Genomic DNA, 18595 nt, shown 5'->3' with positions numbered 1-18595 from the left:
TGCAGCCTATCACTTGAGGGAAGTGTGCCAGTTGATAAAAGTCTGTCTTGGTTTTGGCTAATTCAGCCGGTGTAACAGGGAATGAAATATAATGCCCCATCCTCTGCATCATGGCGTCAAGAAATCTCCTGAAGAAGCGGGACAGGCAGCCCTGGGACACGCCACCCACTACAGCTATCACACTCTGGTAGCTCCCTGAGGCCAGCAGGTGTAAGCTACATAGCACCTGGACATGAGGTGGGATGGCATGGGCCCTGGGTGTTGGGTGGTCCAGGAGAGGGTGTAGGTCCCTGATCAATTGCTTGATGGTGTCTGGGTGTAGCCTGTACCTCTGCAGTATTTCAGGCTCTGTCAGTTGGAACAGTGTTATCCTCTGCCTGTACACTTGTTCCTCCCTTAGCCATTCTCTCTGTCCTGCTGCCTGTAGTCTCTGCCGTCTTGCTATGATGTAAAAAGCCGCCATCATGGGTCCTGAGGTGCATTTTGGGCCTTTTTTTATAGCCCTCCCTTGGTTACCACCTGCTTTCAATCCATGGTAAATACCGACTAAAAAATCTGCAGATTCAGTATTTTTGGGCTTACCTACATCTCCAAGGGCAATTATTACCGTTTCTTATTTTCCGAGTCGGAAAATACGAACTCGGTATTTATGTATACGGTAAATTCCGACACGGTATTTTTACCGGGTCTTTATTACAGAGTCGGTATGTTTCCGACTCGGATTTTCAATAATCGGTAATTAATGGCCTCCTACAACTCATTTCCTGGATTCCGGTCGGTAACGGCCGATTTTACCGGTTTTCGGCCGTTACCGGCCGGTAAACGCCTACCTACATCTGGCCCCAAGACTTAAAGTCGTTGAAATGAACTTTGAAGTAATTGCGGACTGCTAAAGGTTGTACTGGTGCACTTTATTGAACGTATAAAGGACTATTTCTCTATGTAAAATCATGATCTATTCGCTTCACCGTTATTTTTATTTTGTGAATATAATTAGAATTGTATTTATGTATGTATGTACAATATTTATAGATGTGCGATCTCCTATGGATCTGCTTTACAAAACGAATTACATGACCCCGACCCCTGGAACACCTAGGGGAGACCCTGGGAGTACCTAATGTGTACAAACTATGTAGAGTATCACTTCTTTTTAAGTGCTCCTACCACCAAAGTTGCGTTTGCAACTAATTTACTTTTAAAAACAGTACTGAAACACAGGGCTGCTTTTAAAATGACCTCAGGTGCTCAGCAGTGCACACATGCACGTGCAAAAAGGCTGCTGCCATCTAAACTGCCATACCCTATTAAATACTAGGGACTTAAAGGTAGTTTTAATCCCCATTGCCCTATTATCTTCTAGGAGCTTATAGGGTAGGTCATGCCAATTATAGGTGTATCCTAACACATAGTGTACCCTAATGCATGTGTGTGATTTCACTTGTGTTTTCAACATAGCACTGGTCCTGGTCCTGCCGAGCAGAGCCCAGGACACAGTCAGCGTCACTTACCACCAGTTCCAGCCAGCAAATAATGGGAGTGCACAGGGCACACAGGATAACTTTGCAGTGCCGTCCCAACTATAACGTCTGTGTTATTTCAGTTTTAATTCTGCACTGTGTTTTTTAAGTGAATTTCTTAGGTGCTGCGTCTGTGGGAAGGAAAAATATTGGGAGAGTCTATAGGTTGTAAACCCAGGTGACACGACTTATTGGCTTTGCCAATGCTTGGTTTAATTCTTTATCGCTATTATGAGTGCTTGGGTGGGAGTTTTGCAATACTTATTCTATCTGTAAGTATAATTTCTACTGCATTAATGTATGTGTTCCCTTAAATAAACTAGATGTGGAAACATAAATCAAGTTTCTCACTAAAAATATGCTTGTTTGTGTTCCCAAGAATCTTTTTTGTGTGTGGAACCATAATTGTGTATTTATAAATCAGGCGCAAGATCACAAGGCAGCTGCACTGCAAAAATATAACTCCCACGCATGAAATATTTCTGGCTGAAATGGCATGTGAGCTATCCATTTTCGAATCAAAAATACATGTAGAATGGAAACGAATTATGCTTTGGCACAAAAACGAAAGTGTCAGGAAATCAAGAACCCGAGGGAGTGGTACATCTGTGAAAAATGCAGTTTTCATAAACCCTCTCTACAAGTAAACAATCTGCAAAGATGGATCTATGAAAGATGTTAAGAAAACAACCCCTTATGTGTCATATCAATTAATATTGTTAGTTGGGTACTCTACATAAAAGGGGGTGTTATTTTCTCTGGATGAGCTGTTAAAACACTTATTTTCTAAGAGCTAACAGTTTGCACTGTATTTTTAGGCATTTAATGTTTCAAAATGCAAACACATCGCAAGCAGAAAAAGGCTTCTTTTTTCCATTGTTACATTCCATTTGTATTTAGTAAACCTATTGTGGGCAATCGTTCGCAGGGAACCTGAGAAACAGAGGGCCTAGGGCCCTAAAGCTGTTTTCACAGCAGTTTACGGCTTGTCCCCTTCGTATTCCGGTGTCTCTGTCCTCATCCCTTGCCCTTCTTGATTGTCCCTCTTGAACTCTCGGCTAGGAACTTCACTATTACCTGGACACTTAGTCTGTTTATGGCCTCTCCAGGCCTTCGCACTCCATTCTCTCTCTCTCTTTCTCTATCTCTCAGCCTCCCCACATTTGCTTCAATTAACCTGGGCAATTTGGCGAAAGTGACAGAGGCACGAGGAGCGGCCCAGCCTCCGAGAGCTCCAGCCCACCAGGGAAATGCCCGGTGGAATAGAAGGCCTGTCCAGCGCTGAGGACAAATCCTTTCTCCTTCCATGTCCACCTGCATGTGGTACCATTGTGAACTATTCGTTCATTGTTGGGTACCTCCTCTTCGCTGTCATGACTACGTATGTGAAGGTTTGGAAAATGTGGGGTGGTGAACTTCTGCTTCTGATGTGCATGTCCTCCATACACCATCACAGCATTGTCTGAGGAATCAATAGTAAGGAGGCAGAAGTAAGTGCGGCTGCAGAGCTGGTGGCAGCAGAGGCTCCGCGGTCTTACCCTACAGCCATCAGTGTTGCCTGCATCGTTAAATCACAGAGTTAAAGTGGTTTATGATAGTGTTACCTGTGGAGAGTGTAAGGCGGCTCATGAGAAACCTGGGGTAGAAAGGCATACAGACCCCAAATAAGGCCAGAGACTAATTGTCTTAACCCCTTCCATGCTGCAGCGATTTTCCCCCTGTGCTGCAAAATCGCGAGTAGATGGGTTTATGACGGCCCCCAGCCGTCATCAGCACACGAGCACCGTAGTGCATGACAGATGAGGGCCGTTATCAGCATGCAAGGGGTTAATGTGGGATGGGAATCGCCCCCAATAGTGAAAAATCCAGGCAGACAATCCAGGATTGGCGCTGGACCAGGGGGAGCAGCAGCTCCTCTGCCCAATGTTCATAGATATTGCGGCTCACTGCTGGCAAGGAACATTTACCTGCCTGCAACACAGGGTGTCTAGATGACTCTACACAGAACTTCTTTGTGGGCTCTCAAACTCACCTCAAAGATGTTGTAACTATGTACCCTCTGATGCTTGAAATTATAAGGTAACTCAAATACGTCAAGGCTTCCACGCCTTACCCTGGAGTGCCCCAGGGCTGCCTGATGAATGTGTTGTATATTCTTACTTGGTTCAATATGGCTACTTGGTGTCTGTAGTCCTTTCTTAGTGTTCCTACCTTCTCTATCTCCCATAGTACCTATGTGTGTTCTATCTGGTGTGTTGAGGATTCCAGCCCTGGCAGTTGGTCTGGTCAGCTGTGGGGTTTTGTGCTCTGCTGTCTTGTCTTATCTTATCTTGTAACTTAATAAATCCAACTTAACTACTGGAAAAACGTGTCCTGCTGCTTACTTAATTTATTTACAACATTTTGGCGACGAGGATGGGAATCATATTTCTCATCTTGATCCTGATTCTCTTTCTTCCTTCGTGTTCTGGAAGTTTATGAGGTCCTTGACTTCCTAAGTGTTATATGTTTCCTTCTTTGTGTTTCTCCATGCTTTAACTCTTACTGGGTGTTTGAGTCTTTCATTTGTGTTTTGTTTGTAAGGGGAGAAGATGTGTTGTATATTCTTACTTGGTTCAATATGGCTACTTGGTGTCTGTAGTCCTTTCTTAGTGTTCCTACCTTCTCTGTCTCCCATAGTACCTATGTGTGTTCTATCTGGTGTGTTGAGGATTCCAGCCCTGGCAGTTGGTCTGGTCAGCTGTGGGGTTTTGTGCTCTGCTGTCTTATCTTATCCTGTAACTTAATAAATCTAACTTAACTACTGGAAGACGTGTCCTGCTGCTTACTTAATTTATTTACAACAGAATGCTTATTCCTTCTGGTCTGTCTTGGAGATAGTTTCAGGAGAGGCTCTCATCAGTATGCTGGTAAGGTATTTCTGGGGTGCGTTCTAAGTGAGAAAAGCTGCAAGAAGGAATATAAGGACCCATCTCCAGGCATCATAGTTGATTGCTTTGGGGATCACATAGAGACAACTGCCCTCTGCACAAGGCATGCTTTAGATCACATGTAAGCAGTACATCATGAGCAAAGAAATGCAGAGGAGGATGCTGCCGCTGTATCAGTTTAAAGTATTTTAGTTGCCATAGAAGAAACCTTGTGAATGGTCATGGCCATAGACAATGCAAGAGGCATCACTTCTGTAGAAGAAAACAGACTTAAGAGGGCGGGGCTTGAAAGCGAGGCCGGACCACACCCAACTTCTGGATCGTTGCCACCACTATTACAAGTACTATAACTAACTGGAAGGGGGCTGCGGAAGACATATCTCCGTATTGACATTTTCATTAAAACCATCACTGAGTGTGAAGGTAAAGTGAAACCTGTAAAGAACACTCACAAACCGGAATACAAAATAGTTTAAACATTAATATCACATATGAGTTGCACCCTCTAATTTGACCTTGTTTAGTGGGTGACTGACAAGTGCTAGTATTCCATAAATGTTAGACAGTAACTCTACTCCCGAACTATACAGGGGTCAGTCCTTGAAAATAGCATGTTTAAATAGGTTAAGGGATTATACACTTGTATATAAACAACAATCTGAAACACCTGCACCTTACACATCACACCATTTGTAATGTGAAGGTAGTTTAATGACTTTCCTAATAGTGAATTAAAATTTTGCACTATTGGAAAACACAATATCTCTAACAGGGCCAATACGTCCATTTTTCATTTCTCATTCTTCCACGCTCCCAGAGCCTCCAGTGCCCTTTCTTTACTTTTTGGTCAGGCAGCCAGAAGGCCCGTCTCAGTCGCTGTGTCCCACACTTTGCAGGACTATTCAATACTTTATCTGTGACTAGATGTAGTCCATTTTTATGCATTGTAGACATCCCTTTCTCCCTTGTTCAACAGCATTGCTTTGCTGTTTTGCCAACTTTATAGAAGAATCAGCAAATCTGTCAAGGTAGCACTATTGACTGACGTGGGCCAGTCATTCACGTCCCCAAACACTCCCGCCCACACGCACAACTTTACAGCCGTAATGGGGTAGGAGCCGGTAAATGGGAAAGGAAGCAGCATCAAATGCCTTGGGGTAGAAGCTTAAATGCCCTCAATATCAAACCCCAGTGACTGCTTCTGAAGACGTGATCCACAGCTGGAGACAGTGGGCGGCGGATGTCGTATCAGTGAACTCACAGTGGAGCAGGGTGGTTGATTTAAAGGATCTTTATGGACCAGAAGCAGCAGTATTTTAATGATGATTCTAGTCCCGTGGCCCAGTACTCAATCATTTGCATCATATTGATAATGTTAACTCACAGCTGTTTTTTCAATATGTCCTGTGCTTTGTAGACCTACAAGCAGAGGAACTTCAATGGAGAAAATATGTGTCTGTATAATCTAGTAGGTGCAGTCAGTGGAGAAACATGAAATATTAACTTGGCTGTTTTTCTTTCCTCTAGTGTCGTTTGTTTGACCTTCGAGCAGACCGAGAAGTAGCCATTTATACCAAAGAAAGTATTATTTTTGGAGCATCTAGCGTTGACTTTTCTCTCAGTGGTGAGTGTACAGAAAATTTGCATCTCAGTGTATGAATCTGTTTGTATTCTGGAAGGTATTTGTCACCAAAAATACAGCATCACTGTGCAGCTCTACGTTTAACAGGGTGCATTAGTTTTCACTGTAACCGTGAATGGTATGTTACTCAGGGGGTATGTGGTCTACTGCTGCGAATACTTGGATTGTAGTATGGTGTTTGTAGGGTCTACCATCTGCGCCTACTAACACAGTGTGGGATATTGGCTGAAGCCACTTAACCTGTTTGTTTGAAAGTTAGCATGGATTAACTGGCCCCGATTGGTCGTGGCTGCTCCTCACCTGCCATGGATGATGTACAGAAGTTGGCACTATAATCCTGCTGAGGGAGCATCAATACTGAGTCAGACCCATTTGAGCCCTGCTGTGGTCCTTCCTGAACATGGAGCTGCACGCAGTCCATGTTCTGATGGAAAGTGCCTGTGTGATGCCCTCTGAAGCAGCTGCCCCGCTACCAATTTTAGCATTTGTGCCTTTATGGATATAAGTGAGACCCTCAACCACTACTTTCTTTGCCAGTACCAACTAATAACCGCTAGATGTGGAGTGATCCCAGCCCCAGTTTCAATATAAACTGGCCTGGGTGCTGAAAGAAGTGTCCCGAGCTACACTTCAACGTGCCTTACAGTGGTCCAATACTGAGGCATGCATGCTAGTAAGAGCAAGAAAGCATGAAGAGGCCCTACCTGGTCCTAGCGTGTGCTCTCATTTCCCCGGGGTAACATGCTGAGTGGGCCTCTGGGCGAACCAGCCTTCTGCCCCTATCCGTAACGATAGACCTGCAGACCATTGTCCTGGAGTCACTAGGATCTCTCCCCCTCCCCCCTGGTCATGGTAACCCTGAGCCGCGAGATAGCTTCCCAGCTCCATGATACTGGTCCTGAGATACTTGATTCTATTGGTAGATGATCCCGTTCTCTTACATCAATTGTATTGGGTGTTTTCATGGTGTGTCTGATGTTTGGGATTGGTTAGCAACGCACCTGTGAAATGTGTTTATATAGTTACTGTGAATTTGGTGGGAGGACTGCAGTTCTCAAGGCTCTCTTTGCTGACAATCCACATTGAATTTGTAGTCAATATATATTTTGTTAACAACTCAACTGTGTTATTTTTGTTATTTGTTCCTTTGATGCGACTTTTTTGTGAGCTCAGTGGTTTTATCGTACACTTGTATACATATATATTTTTGAGGTTTTATTAAAATTGTGTATTTTTCCATAAAATAACAACTTGGGCTGGACTTTCTCATCTTTATTGCAATTGTAGTAACTGTGCACCTTGACTCTACCTACGCACTGCCTCCTTTGACATGATGCCTTGACTGCTTGAGCAAACTTCCTGGGGATTATGGGAGTCTTGTGAGGCCAACTCCCCACCGCACTCTTGGGCACTCAGTGTCCTTGTTAGTGAGGAACTCCTGATATTGGCAGGATGTCCCTGCTGTTCCAAGAATCAATAAACAACCTGCCAGTAAAGAATACCATAAAACTAGCAGTATTGTGCACACATAGAATGCTCCACCCTTTACCAAAGAAAAAGTATATAATGACAGTAACACATAAGTAATCCCTTAAACTCATGTTTGACTGTTATTTATCGAAATCCGCGTAAAATGCATTTAGTTTTTTATTACTATGAGCAGCATCATTTCAGGGAAACGGAAAGGAATTATTAAAGGTTTTGCACTATTTGTGTATTTATATTTTAAAGATAACAATCACAAAGTACATTTCCTCCCTAGACAAATGGCTTTATTTACCTTCATTTCTGTTCCTGGAGTTGCTGGCAATTTACAACTGTAAGATTAGTATTGGACGGCTCCTACTTTTCTTCTACTGCATGATGCACAAATGCAACATTCTGAGTGAACTCAAGCCAATCTACATGTCCCCGCATTGATAAAAGGGATATCATATGTGTACCAAATGTGTTTATTCCTGGATGAGCCTATGTTCTTCATTTGTTCCTTCAGAGTAAGGTATCTTGCATACTCTTATAACCACAACAGGCTTTGCAAAGAGGAGCTGGATACGGTGCTAAGAGCAGGGTGTTCCAAAACAGAGTACAAAAAAGGACCCAACGTATAGAGTACTAAAGAGAACAAGCATTGCAAAAGCCTATAGGTCGCGGTAATGTCAATGCCAATGTCTTTTAGCCATGTTGTATAGCAGCACAGTTGCCGTTCAGCATGGTGAAAGTCCTTGAAAAAAGCGCTGTGATGTGGCCAGCGCTGGCCATGTCATGGTTTTGTCTAGCAGGAGCGGTGGGACAAGCGGGTCTAGCAACAAAACACGGGAGGGGGTGGATGGTGGGTGGGGAGAATGTAAATTAAAAAACATTTTACCAGCCTTGTGGTTAGTTGTGTCACATTACACCAACTATCCTTCCTTGTCTCTAGAGTTAACTAACAGCACAAGCACTTCTGAAATTATATCTCATGTTTTATGGACGGCTTAGGTGATAGCCTGCCACAGCTCCTTTACAACAGATTGCCCATATAGATACAAGGGTGAATGTCTTCCGACAGAGTATGGGCTCGTTCTGCCTTTGGCCAGTAGCCTTGCATATTTTTATGGGCTGGCTTTGGGATCACCCAAAAACACCCGCATGAACGAAGGCCGGAGGGGGGGGAAATAAAATAGGGATTAGGGCCACAAATACAAAAGTGTTGTAGCAAATTACAGACAATGTAATGAGAATGATTTCGTAATGCAACCAAAAAAATTATACAGGGGGAGGCAAGTTTAAAATTGGGCACTTTGCAAGCTTTGTAAATGGCAAAAAAATTGGGAACTTCCAAAACTTTAAAAACATAATGAAAACTTCATACACCTCTACCTGTAAAACAAATAAATAATGGACCATTGTCCCTTACCCAGCAACCCCCTAGTTAATACTTAATGAGATAATCTGGCACCAAGCTGCGCTAGAATAGTGGATGGGTTGGTCAGACAAGATGTTGTAGGTTCCAAGCTGCCATCTTTGGAAGGAAAAAAGCAACACCTGCCCATAACTGAGACTGTGTACCTCATAGGGTTTGCCAACAAATCCAGATCGAGAAATGCTGTGCAGAAGAGATAATGAAACTCCTTGGCTAAAGTAGTGGAAAGATAGATTATGATCATGGTAGACAGAGAAGCATCTCAAAAAGCAGAGCAGATGATAAAGTCACAGAAATCAAAGAGACAGGAACACAAAGGGCCTAATTATGATGTCGGGCTGACTTAAGTCTGCCCAACACCGTCATGGTTCTGACCGCCTAATTAGGATGCGACCAAACACTGTTCGGCCGCATTCCTACATTTCCCTATGAGAGCAGGCATTACGGCCGTTAACCGGCCGTAATACATTCTCGCATAGGGAGTTGGGAGGTGCTGTTCATCCCTGCACCCTGTGGCAGACACCTCAAGGTGTTATGGTGCCCCCTCTGCCCCCAACCGGAGGCCGCACACATAAGGAGGCCCTGCTAGGGGCCCCCAAACATGTTTTCCGACATGGAAACCATGCTGGAAACCGGACACCGTAATCCTTAGGGCTGAAAGGCCCACCCTTTGGGTTTACAAGCCAGTTCCAACTGGCTGAAAAGCTCTTTGAGCCCGTCAAAATCCAGCCAGAATGGCCGGACAGCTTCAATTCTGACCGGATGATACATAATTAGCTGGTCAGAATTTAAACCGATGATGGGGGTTCTCTATCGTAATTGGCCCCCTTATATGTGAAATCAGTGTTGAGCATGTATGTGCTTATCAGGTTCCCATGTAAGATCACAAAACCTATTACACTGCCAATGCATCAAAAAGAAAACTCACCGTCCACTGATACGATAGGTCTCAAAAACCTCTTATTCCACCTTTTAACTAAAGTGGTGGAGAATGAGTCCAAGGATGTCAAGGAAAAGGAGTTCGATTTGAAATACACAGTAGATACAAAAAGGCAAGCAGAATCAAATTGCCAAAGTATTTGGAAGAGCAGTAATGTGAAATTTACAATAAACTGTTGACTAAATTTCCTAGGAACTGTACGTGTTGGGAGAAAAGTTTGACGAAAGCCTTACAGAAGCCCATACATTATACGAAAGGGCAGGACTTCTCTTAGAATTGACCAAGGCTTGCATACATTCTTTAAAAGCACACTTTTTTGTGTGTATTTTTGTCAATTCACACTTACTTTTCCTCAAACTTAGAAGAACACGTTAGCAGCAAAAGGCACATGCAAATTGCCTTAGAACACTAGAAGAAGGATCCGAGTGTTATAGCCACACTAGGCACATTTTTCAAAGCCCACTATTGAAGGCACAGCTCAGTCCACCACATTTAGCTTTTCCAGTAGGTGAGTATTTGCAACCACATTATTCCTACAAATCCAGCCTTTGTGAATGTTTGCTCAAGAAGGGAGCAAATGCAGTAGTAGTTCAAAATGCCAACTGAGCATTGAGCCCTTGGCCAGCAATTGGAGCTCCACCCGCTATGGTCACTTCTTCCCTCACTGGAGCTTCACCAGACTCCCCTCCCCACTTAATGAAGCTCTGCTTCCTCCCCTTCTTCTACTCCCTTCGCCGGAGCTCCCTCCAACTTCCCCTACTGCTCCCTCTATACTCCTAACTGGAGCCTGGCGCCCTCCACCTCAGTTCTACTATCGACTGTCCCTGCCCCTCTGGAATCCGTAGCTCCACTTTATCCACCTCTGCAGCTACCTCCGTTCCCTCCAACTCTTCAGCCTAGCTCTGCTTTGTATCATTTTCTCGAAGTCTTCTCTCAGTCTTCCGGCTGTCGCTGCCTGCTAGCCTCATTCTTGGTGCTGCATCCCATCAACATTTTGGACAGTGGTTAATTTGTAATCATCAGGAGGCACTTTGCACCAGCCCATTACTCCTGTTAGCGGCACTAAAAACAGAACCAACTACTAACCATGAAAGTGGGGAGAGAATGTTGCGTAATGGCCAGAGCTGCCGACTTCTGAGCTGGGGAACCAGGTTCGAGCCTTGCTGTTGGCTCAACATCCTGTGATTCTGGGCAAATCACTTAATCTCCCCATAATAAATTAATAAATGGGTTCTTAACTGATGCTCAAGAAAAGCATCGGTGTTGATCATTAAGTGCTGGTGCTGAGCACTGGAAACCACCAGCTCAAATTAAGCATTGATGTTGGAGTGGCCACACTTTTGATCAGTCCAGGTGTCAGGGAAAACCTTTTTGGTCTTTGCCCTGAAAAAACAGTATGTTAGACAGACAAGGTATTCTTTGCCTTTGCTGTACATACAGACTGCATACGCTTTTTCATAAGCCCCAGCAATGTCAGGATGAGTTTGTTCTGCACTGTGAGTGTGCAGCTACTGTGCATATAGGGATTGATCTCTCTAAACATGATGTCTGCATAACCACAGTTCCTTGCAAACTCACTCTTATATTCTTGGGCAATATGAAAAAGCACATGTACTTGCTATGCTTAGCAAGCTAAATAGCAGATCTGTAGAAAGTGGGCGTGAATAGATAAATCAAATAGGTCTGTTTTTAAGGTATTACCACCTGCAAGCATCGGTGGTGTATGGCTGTCTTTTTATGTGCTACCAGCTTAAGGTCAGACCTGCTAGCAATGGTTGTTTATCTTGAGATTATTATTAAATCTTCAAATGTGTTTACATTGTACAAGTTCTGATGTAATGCGGTAGCCTTTCAATTAATATAAAAGTCCCTCTTTCAGGACCCAAATATCGGCACCATTTTACTGTGCAGGCAAAATGGATTTTAACCAAGTAGACATAGGTACCAGCAAAACACTTTAAACTCGAGCTTAAAGTACCAGAGAACCCCTTCAGCATCGCATCTTTGACCTAGATACTTATATACCATTTTGTTAATATTAAAAAATGTGTGATGTAGGCAATTTCTATATTTCCTACACAGGTACCTGACGTCATACACTGGTACCTTACATCATACACAGGTAACTGACGCCATCCTGTCTTCAACTCACTATGTAAAAGTGACATATTGATCCCACAACCTTTTAGCAGCAGCTGGCTGGCATCTGGGTTGGAAGGTTTATCTTTCCAAGATTCATAAATGCAACAAACTTCCTAGCAATATCCTGGGATTAGTGAACTGTCTTGATTTACGATACAATATTCTCCATCAGCAAAAAAAATGAAGTATGCGTACCACTATCATATCTGCATGCACTAAATGTCACAATGGAATCTACTCCCTGAAATGCATTAGCTGTGAGATGAAGGTTATGGATTCATGTATAACCGCATTCGATCTTGGTTGGGCCACACTCCAAAATGTTTGCATAGGAGACAGGCCCAGGGTATGTGTGCCATGTCATCGTGTCCAGCAATTTAGAGCGACATAGACCCATCTAGATTAATTTGAGAGTGGTCATTTACTCCTTTTGGAGAATTTTAAATTGTTTCTCAGTTTCTGAGATGCTAGGTAACATTATAAATTATGTCCCAGTACTCCAGGTAGTTGTTGGGGTCAATGGGGGGGTCTCCCAGGTACCACGGAGTAGGCATTCTTGAAATTGTGCGGCATTGGCTATGATCAATAACATGGAAAGCTGTTTTATTTTGAGGAAAAAGGGCGTCATGTCTGCTCCATGCACTGGTTTTGATGGAGGTATTTGCAGGGTTAACAGTAGGAAGAGGTACCAGAACCGTGGCAGCAACCCAGAGGCACCCCGTGGTTCCAGAGGAATCATGGGTCCTGGTTCCTGGAGACCGGTGAACGCTGAGCGCGAAGGTCATCCTTTGGTATACTCCCAATTCCTCCCTCCATATTCCCCTTGATGTCTACTGTTCCCTGAAGAGAGTGAGTCACAGCCCCTCTCCAAAGAAATCAGAGAACAGCGTTTGGAATAGAATTTGGACTGGCCCCTGCATTCCTCCATGCAAAGCAGATGAGAATCTCACCAGTACTTGGAAGCCAAAGGGATGCAGACTGAATGCATCACCAGCACAGTAACAAGCAGGAGACAATTCAATGTACCCTGTTTGGTACTCTCTAGACACCACTTCCCAGAGAGCACTTGATATACTCACCCCTGGATCGCCAAACGCTTTCAGGTGCATGATATATATTCTGGCAAAAGTGGAAGTCAAGTAAAATGAGATCATGAATGATGTCCAGTCGCGGTGACGTGCTGCTGGCCTTCAACATCTTTTGCAATCCACGCCACCATGATGGGGCCACTCCAGCGTTCGAAACGCCTGCGCGTTCAGGGGGGTGGGTAGCCTGCTAGGAGAAGAGCATAACATATGCCGGGGAGTGCAATATTTCCAGAGAGCCCACGTGGAGGCGCCGCATGGTAAATAGCAATAGCCCAACTCATTACCCCTGGTAAAGGGGAGCAGAAGCCTGATGTTTCTTTCTCGAGGGTGTGAGGAGTCCCTCACTTTTACACCACCCCAGGCAGAAGAAATCAGAGTTACAGCATTTACGACCCTCCACTGTCTTTCGCTATGTGCCAGTCCAGCTATGAGGCATGTGGCAGACAGGGACGTAAATCTAAATCTAAATCCGGTATTTGTAAAGCACGAACTGCTCACCCACTGGGGCCGTAGGGGAGTTTAAGTTAGCTATAGCCCAGAGTCACACGGTGCTGAGCTGAGGTGCCGCTGGTGCCAGGGATCGCACCTTGACCGGCCCTGGCCGCTGCGCCACACCTCTCCACACATAGGCTCACACAGAAGCCATGCTTACTGTGGACCTGGATACACCATCCCACAGGAAAAGAAGTTGCAAGTTGTTTAGGAAAAAAAGGAATCTTCGGGGGTCGGGTCACTCCCGTTTAGGACTGTGACAAGGAAGAGGAACAAAGTGATAATGGAGCACCAAGGGAGGATATGACATGAAACAGCTTGGCCTGAACATACACACACATCTGTTTAACATATGAAGGAATTAAGTAGTTACTGTGCTGCAAAACACATGCAAATGAAAAACGTAGCAACTATCTCCTAGACCTTAATTACCGCAGCAATTCGAGTTGAAATCCATGACTATTTTTGACAGAGAAATTAAGTTAATAACAGGTTGCAGAGCAGAAAATAAATGTCAGTTGGTAGATTCACATCGCCAGCTTGTAGGAGCGATATAACGTAAGTTTTTTTTGTATCCCAATAAATGAGGCCACGTGTGTTTTTGGCACATAGAGCCTGGGTATTTTCCCTGCCTTTTCCTTCCTTATTCTTCCCCCCCTTGCGTGATGGGAAATATTTGCATATTCTGACTGCACCTGTGCTTGGAAAATGAAACTAACTATAATGCGTAAAAAGCAAGGGTTATAAGAGGCTCTTAGGTATAATATTAACATGAATTGTTGCCAGATTGTAAGCTGCAGCTTTTTCCTTACTGAAGTAACAGTTTTGGCAAGTAAAGAAAAGGATAAATACAGCAACGTATTCACACAAAGAACCCAAACAGAGCCACGCGTTTAAGGAAGTTTAAGGAGGATATTTTGAGTACGGTTATTTTTTTTATTATCTTGCCCTAAGTTTTTTTTAACTCAAATTAACAGAACACCTATATCTATATAATTCATTCTTGTATTGAAGGATGTGTTACCAAACACACAAAAGGTAAGGGGAGAATGTAGGGAGGATGTTTGCAATAAGTCTAACCAATGGCAATCACTAGGGTAGCATTCCAGCTCACCATTATTTTGGTCCCCATGCCACCTGAGTTTGGACCCAGACTTTTGTGTACTTGATTTAACAAATTGGTACTCAGAAGTAACTTGGCCGCCTTCAAAATAGTTAATAATATTTTCACATATAAGATTACAACTGTGAACTTTGGGGCAGATTTACAAGCCCCTTGCGCCTCTTTTACGCCGCCGTTACGTCACTTTTGTGACGCAGCGGCGGTGCCAAAGATGCGCCATGGTGCGGGGTATTTACAACGTGATGCATCTGAGAGATGCATCATGTGGACGTTTCCACGAAGGGGGGGGGGGCGTTCCGTCGCAGGAACGCCCCTGGAAAGTGACTCCGTGAAATCTACAAGATTTCACTGAGTAACTTTACTAACGCTGATGCGTCAATACCCTGCGCCTACTTGAAGCAGGCGTAAGGCTTGACGCACCATGTTAACAGATAGGGCAAGTTGGAAAAGTGCTGGAGTTCCGTGCCGTATGCAACACAACTTCAGCACTGCACCAACTTCACTCCCTAGATGCGACACGCATCTGTTTATTCCAGCGCCATGGTGCGCCGCATTGTAACATCTGTGAAACTTAGGGGTTAACAGCCTCACTTAGCGGTTAAAAACTGCTGTTTTCCCAAGGCCAGTGCCTCCACCATCAAGAAATGGCCTGTGACAGTCTGGTCATTTTGAGAGGGCCTTCTGATCACTTGTCCGCAGCGTTATTTACATTGAGGAAAAAACAAAAAAAATGTCGCCAAAGTCTGCGATAAAACCCTGAGCTTTTCAGGGGCATTGATTTTTTTATTTTAAAAAAACATACCCTTCTTTGGGAGTGGAGAATGTGTTCATAGAAAACAAAATACATGCCACCTGGTCCACAATGGTGCATGTCAAAGAACGGTGATGGATTAAACCCAGGTATTTTGACTGGGTGTGAGTGTTTGATTGGTTCAGATGCTCCGTCCATTACCACCCCTTTTTGTACGGCTTTGGCCGCCATAAGTGTGGCAGGGTATGCTCAGACGTGAGTCCCTTGCTCACTTTGCCACTGGATTCAAGCAAGCCGGGCTGAAGACGGCTGGAATGCCAGAAACCGGTCCTCGGAAGCTTGTTTCCGGTCCAGGGAAGGGATGGCTTGGCAGTTCGGGCTGGACTGTTCCCATGAGGCACAGGGTCAGACTGATTTGCATATAGCCATGTCTGAACTGTGGTGGCAGAGTGGGCTAAAGAACGGTGATGGATTAAACCCAGATCTTTTGACTGGGTGCGAGTGTTTGATTGGTTCAGATGCTCCATCCATTACCACCCCCTTTAGTACCGCTTTTGGCCGCCATAAGTGTGGCAGGGTATGCTCAGACATGAGTCCCTTGCTCACTTTGCCACTGGATTCAAGCAAGCCGGGCTGAAGACGGCTGTAATGCCAGAAACCGGTCCTTGGAAGCTTGTTTCCGATCCAGGGAAGGCATGGCTTGGCAGTTCGGGCTGGACTGTTCTCATGAGGCACAGGGTCAGACTGATTTGCATATAGCCATGTCTGAACTGGGGTGGCAGAGTGGGCTAAGGAACGGTGATGGATTAAACCCAGATCTTTTGACTGGGTGTGAGTGTTTGATTGGTTCAGATGCTCCGTCCATTACCACCCCCTTTTGTACCGCATGTCTTGGTGGGCAGGGGTCATTGAGCAGGCAAAAGGTGACGTTAGTAGTTTTGGTGAATATTTCCAACCTATTTGGCAGGGAGCTCTACACTTTGGTGGTGGGCTGGGTGATGGTGGTGAGGCTACGCCGCCCAACAGCTTGGCGGATTGACAACTAAAATATAACAGAAGTCTCCTCTCTGTCAAAAATGTCCAGTACAGCCTGAGACGTATATTCAATTAATTGAAAATACTTTACATTGACTTCTAACACAAAGACTAATAAAATTAAAATAGCACTTATTATAATCCATTTTCACTTATCTATCCTATATTGCTTTAAAAAAAACTGTATGCCATTTACATAAAACCAAGGCTTATATTAATTATTTTTATGAGTGATCACAAGCTGCGTGGAAAACACGGGTGAAATGGGAACATGCCTATGTGCTGAAGGAACCCGAAAAATATACTTATAGACCTTGTAGAACCACAAGGAAGTTTCACCTGGGGATAAAACAGAAATCACAGTAGTGCAAGATTCTCTTCACGGCCAGACCAAGCCTTTAAGGTACAGAAAGAAAGAAATAAGAAATGACTTGTAGCATTATTGATCTGTTACCTTGGCTGAAGCCACAGCCCTATAAGCGCAGATCAGTGAATTGCATTGATGAAGACAAACCGAAAGCACAGGTACTGATTCATTTATTTTTAAAACATTTTGCAAAAGGTTCCATTATTTTCTATCAGAATGCTTGGTACTTTATAGTGCCAGAATAAACCCTGTGGAGGGCCTTAGGCAGTTAAAATGTTCAAATCATCTACTAATACTCAATGCACCGGTTTTATTTACAGACTGACAGCTGCCAGAAGATGAGCTTTTTAAAAGACAAACTTGTATGTGAATCTGATGTCTCTGGTTTATGTACTTTAAGTTGTTAATGGGTAGATTACATTAATACAGTATTTTCTCTATAGAGTCTTTGATGTAACGTTTTCGTTTCTTTGAGTTGATTCATGATTTTCTATCTTTTGTAAACAATATTTATGAAAGGTTGATTGTAATTTTCTTTCAAGATCAAATCAATATTATTGTAATCCCTTGTCACGGGGCCCCTAAAAGGAGTGGGGCCCCTAGGCTGTTGCCTTTGCCTATTTGGTAACCCGGAACTGGTACGTTTCAGTGAAGGTATGCAGCCCATGTTTTTCAAGAAACAAAAAAAAAGGCTAAAAGTTTGGTTTTGGTGGCAGACTTTGAGTGGGGGTGAAGACATATTTGAACTAAAACATAACTTGATCTATCACATATAAAAAGAATGTGTGATGCGCACATTTCAGCTTAAACGGTGTCATACCTTACATACACTATTGATGCTTATTCCTTATAGGGAAACACTTGCACAGCTAAAACCTGACAACGTTATTTGTGTTTCTTGTATAGCACACCTGCCTTACTGGATAGGTCTGCCTGACTTGGATACGGTTAGACATCATTCAGTGGCAGGTGAAGGCACCAATTAGAGGAAACTTAAATTTAGCTAAATGTTGATTAAAGAGCCTATATGACTGTGGAGAAGTAACCCTAAGGACAGTTATTCACATTCTTAAAAAAAACTCAGGTCAATTTAACCTTGGAAGACCAAGAGAATAAGATGCCAGCTCCTAGAGATTGCTAGACATAGCACCAAAGTCATAACATGGTAAGCGAGTAAGGAGGCGAGATGAAGGGTAAGTGCTTCACATCAACATAAATATGTTTCGGTATCTTGCAGAAGTGTAATCTCCATTGTACCACAACTTTCATTCAATATGTTTCCTTAAAGGGCAGAGGCATGAAGACTTTTCACATCCTGTTTCTCCATGTTACATTCTAGGTCGCCTACTTTTCGCTGGCTACAATGACTACACTATCAATGTTTGGGACGTCCTGAAGGGAACTCGAGTGTCCATATTATTCGGCCATGAAAACCGCGTTAGTACCTTACGAGTCTCTCCGGATGGAACAGCGTTCTCTTCAGGTTCATGGGATCACACCTTAAGAGTAAGACCTCTTTCTTCCACAGGCTCACAGTGCTTGATATTTGTAGGCAGCCTGTATGTTATTTCTTACACTTGAAACCCCTGAGTACCACAGTCAGCTCAACTCCTCCTTATTTTCTTTGCCCACGTCCAAAGAACAGTTATAATAATACAAATAT

General features: G+C 43.7%; 1 protein-coding gene across 1 annotated transcript in view; it reads left to right on the top strand.

The window, feature by feature from the left end:
• The window catches only part of GNB5 (G protein subunit beta 5), a 259462-nt gene that overhangs the window by 197027 nt on the left and 43840 nt on the right, over window positions 1–18595 (top strand). The window contains exons 9-10 of the mRNA XM_078684840.1: window positions 5978–6074; window positions 18272–18438. Of these exons, the coding sequence (XP_078540966.1) occupies window positions 5978–6074; window positions 18272–18438 (264 nt within the window). The remainder of the gene's footprint in view (window positions 1–5977; window positions 6075–18271; window positions 18439–18595) is intronic.

Source organism: Lissotriton helveticus, chromosome 3_2 (assembly GCF_964261635.1).
Source record: "Lissotriton helveticus chromosome 3_2, aLisHel1.1, whole genome shotgun sequence".
In the NCBI taxonomy this organism is placed as follows: domain Eukaryota; kingdom Metazoa; phylum Chordata; class Amphibia; order Caudata; family Salamandridae; genus Lissotriton; species Lissotriton helveticus.
This window is presented reverse-complemented; position numbering and strand designations above follow the sequence as displayed.